Raw genomic sequence first — 4301 nt, 5'->3', positions numbered from 1 at the left:
GTTGTTGTTGTTATGTGCCGTCGAGTCGGCCCCGACTCATAGAGACCCCTCCTTGGGTTTCCAAGGCAGTATCACTACGGAAGTAGGATTGCCCATGGCTCTTTAGTGATCTATAAATTCAAATTTTCATAAAATTATATTAGAAAATAATTGCTTTGTCTTCTCAAACATTTAATACCATTTTTGTGTCTTATTAAATCAAATATCAGTGTCAGTGCATTTCATCATATTCGGTTGTTAATGAAAAAACTCTTCAGTAACCTTAAAAATATAACATCTTGAAAGTTAAAAGCAAAATGGATTTCCATCATTTTATTATACCTTGGAGAAGATAAAGGACAAGAAGCCAGAAAAAGATGACCTTTGATGTTACTTGTAACCACCATCGGAAGAAAAAGGGAAAAAATACAACTCGAACGATTCCCTTTCTAGTCAGAGAAGTCCAAGGGCTTTCAGGTTTTGCCTTAGCAAATGCAGACCCTGAAAAAAGTAAAATACAATGACAGAGTACTTTTATTATTATTTAATTTCCTTAGGGAAAAATAACTCAACATTTCAAGAAAAGCATAACACATATAATCTTATTTTGTGCTATACTGTGAGTGAGAAATGTTCAATACTTGGTAGGATGTACTTTTAAAAACATTTTATCATGCTATCATAGTAACGCAGGTATTTTGGAAAAAAATATTTAAACTGAAATAACAGCAGAATTTCTCCCATATATTTTATTATGTTGTTGTTGTTATGTATAGTCGAGTCGGACTCGACTCATTAGTGACTCCTCCCCCTTGGGTTTCCGCGGCAGTGTCACTATGGAAGCAGATTGCCCCATCTTCCTTCCGAGGAGTGACTGGTGGGCTTGAACCGCCAGCCTTCTGGTTAGCAGTCACGTGCCTTAGGCACTATGCTACCAGAGCTCCCATATTTTATTATAGCAATGTTCAAGTATCAGTTCCAGTTAAGAATTACAAACGATCACTTTAATTTTTATAACCAAGTCCCATAGTTTGCTAACAAACACAAGTTGCTATTCTTTTGTATTTATTATTTAGAATAATTTAGAATGATCTTTAGTGGAAAATAAAAATAGTCAATGATATTAAAATACTTCTATTAGTCTTTTTTACCCATGCTCATTTTAACAGTATTTCTACCTTCATTTAAACTTATATTTTTTCAAATTGTACAAACATACATATGTAACCCATTTTGAATTCTGTTTCTTCAAGGTCAGTTTATACCTACATTAAGCATTTGTATATCCAAGACTCACCTCTTACAAGATCAACATCTATGAGGTCTGGTTTCACATGTGCTGTTTTCTTTGGTTTATTCCTTAATCCCTATATTAAAAGTAGTATAAGAATTCAATATATATATATACACATATATTTTATCCAGAATAGTAGAAAATAATCAATTTCTAATGATTTCAATTTAAAATAAAGTCTTTAAGTAATATACTGGACAAAAATGTAACATGTTATCTATATGATAAATGAAACTATTCTATTATAATAAATTTTATTTTCTAAAAGGAAAATTTAGAGATATGTGTAACACGAGAGGTCTGCTTATTACTAAAAACAAGTACAATACAAAGATCATCACTACCGAGCAAATTTGAGCATACAGCCTGAAAAAGTCCAGGAGACTGCGTTGGCCCCAAACTGGCATAGGAAAGCAGTTGAGGCTAGCTGGGAGAGCAGTCGGCCCAAAGGGACCTCAATATATGATGAGAAGGCTGTGCTGCAGAAAGCAGTAGGTCACAGAACTGAGGATGAGGTAAGGGTGCAGATTTCTCAGCAGATGTCAGCTGTAGGGGTGGTATCAGCTGAGACCTAGACAGGATGATGCACATTTCAGGGGTACCACTATATTCACATGCCAACTATCACCAGACAACTGTCCATATGCCACAATGCTACCTAAGCACCTCAGAACTTAGATGTCATGCCCAAGAGGAGGAGAAGAGGAATCATTAACTGAATTCATTTAAAGTTAAAATTATTGGACACTGATGATTAAGTTTCTGACATCAGTGAACAAAATGAGACAGAGGGTGTGTGTGTGCGGGGGACGACTATGGAAAAATTCATTACATTTTAAGACTTAAAAACGCTGGAGTATCCAGAACTAGGATGTGAGAAATTAAATAGTTAGGCTACTCTCCTCAGGAGCCAAGTGCTGAGAGGTGACAAAGGTATCTAGATGACTTGTTAATTGTTCACTCAATTAAACAAGCAGCTGTGTTGTCTTTCCTCTTGTCTGAATCCCAGTAACAATACCCCTAAAGTAAAAATTTGATTAAGTACTGTCTGCTTCTAAAACAAAGAGGAACGCATAAGCTCAGAATAAACTGAGATGTTGTTGTTATGTGCCATCAAGTCGGACCTGACTCATAGCGACCCCTCCTTGGGTTCCAGAGGCAGTATCACTATGGAAGTAGATTGCCCAACCTTCCTTCAGAGGAGTGGCTGGTGGGTTTGAACCACCAGCCTTCTGGTTAGCAGTCAAGTGCCTTTGGCACTACGCTACCAGAGCTCCTAAACTGAAATAGCTATACTAAAAAAGTATGCTAAAATCAAGATGCAATAAACCTTTGAACTTCTCTGAACAGCCTGTCCTAAACCTTTGAACCTCTTTGAACAGCCTGTCCACCTAAAGTTGCTAATCACCCAGATATATAAAAGCAAAAGAAGAAAGAAAAAAGTCAGGGGTGAAGATCTAGCCATAATTCCATATATCTCTTTTCTCCTCATTTTAATCTCACCATAGAGTGATGGACTAGAAATTCTAAGATACTGTAAGTTGGAAAGGTGATTCTAACAATATATATAGTTTAACAAAATTTCAATACTACAACCCTATTTATATTTTATATGAACTTTATGACAATGGGATTTTACCTTTATTAGTATCAATAAATTTAAAAAACTGGTTGTTGTTGTCATTGACGTTCTATAATAGTGAACTAATACAATTTTCGTCCTTCTGTGATTGACTTATTTCACTCAGCATACTGTCCTCCAAGTTCATCCACATGATGAGTTGTTTTGCAGATTCTACATTATTCTTTAGGATTGCACAGTATTCCATTGTGTGTATGTATGTACCACAGTTTGGTTATCCATTCCTCCACTGATGGGCAGTTAGGTTGCTTCCATCTCTTTGCTATTGTGAATAGTGCTGCAGTGAACATGGGTATGCATATATCTATTTGTGTCCTGAGTCTCACTTCTTTAGGATATATATACCTAGTAATGGGATTGCTGGATCAAATGGTATTTCTATTTTCAACTTTTTAATGAATCACCATACCATTTTCCACAATGGTTGCATCATTTTACAGTCCCACCATTTAAAAAATTGGTTGTTGTTGTCATTGACATTGACTTAGCAGTGTCATTGACTCAGCAGTGTATGAGATTCCCAATCTCTCCACATTCTCACCAGCATTTGTTATCTTCTGTCTTGTTCAACTTTGCTATTAATGCTGGGGTGAGATGGTATCTCATTTTTGTTTTGATTTGCATCTCTCTAATGACTCAACGGCACATAACAACAACAACAACAACAACAATGGCTAATGATAGTGAACATTTCTTCATATGTTTGTTAACTATTTGAGTATCTTCATTGGTGAAATGTCTGTTTACGTCTTTTACTCATTTTTTAATTGGACTGTTTAACTTTTCAGTGTTGAAGTGTTGGAGTTTTCTATAAATTTTAGAGATAAGTCCTTTGTCAAATATGTCATTGCTGAGTATTTTTTCACAATCTGTAGGTTCTCTTTTTACTCTTTTGGAGAAATCTTTTGATGCACATAAGAATTTAATTTTTAGTAGATCCCAATCACCTAGTTTAGCTTCTGCTATTTGTAGATTTTAAGGTATACTTGATAGCCATAAATTTGGGCCCCTAAGTTTGCCCCAATTTTTTCTTTGATGAACACTACAGTTTTATGTTTCACATTTAAGTCTTTGATCCATCTGCAGTTACGTTTTTGTGTATGGTGTGAGGTGTGGCTCATTTCATTTTTCTGTAAATGGATATCCAATTTTGCCAGCACTATTTGTGAAAGAGACTATTTCTTCCCCATTGAATGGATTTGGCCCTGCAGTGAATTGCTTGATGTGGCCCTTCTAGCCATTGTCCTCCATTCTGTGGTGTTTTGTAAATCCCATTATCCATGCCTGTTTGGGGTGGTGTGGTAGTTAAGGTCAGGTATCAACTTGGCTGGGCAGCTGGTAGCAGTCATTCCCTATAATGACTGGCAATCGACTCTGTGATGGGAT

The 4301-nt window shown here is 36.0% G+C and overlaps 1 protein-coding gene across 1 annotated transcript in view; it reads right to left on the bottom strand.

The window, feature by feature from the left end:
• PHTF2 (putative homeodomain transcription factor 2) overlaps positions 1 to 4301 on the bottom strand; it is a 115368-nt gene that overhangs the window by 72698 nt on the left and 38369 nt on the right. The window contains exons 4-5 of the mRNA XM_007944747.2: positions 1277 to 1346; positions 322 to 480 (exon numbers count right to left, since the gene is read on the bottom strand). Of these exons, the coding sequence (XP_007942938.1) occupies positions 322 to 480; positions 1277 to 1346 (229 nt within the window). The remainder of the gene's footprint in view (positions 1 to 321; positions 481 to 1276; positions 1347 to 4301) is intronic.

This window comes from Orycteropus afer, unplaced genomic scaffold (assembly GCF_000298275.1).
Source record: "Orycteropus afer afer isolate SDZICR_OR568_19922 unplaced genomic scaffold, OryAfe1.0 scaffold00007, whole genome shotgun sequence".
In the NCBI taxonomy this organism is placed as follows: domain Eukaryota; kingdom Metazoa; phylum Chordata; class Mammalia; order Tubulidentata; family Orycteropodidae; genus Orycteropus; species Orycteropus afer.
Note: the sequence above shows the minus strand (reverse complement) of the source record. Positions and strands in the feature narration are given on the sequence as shown.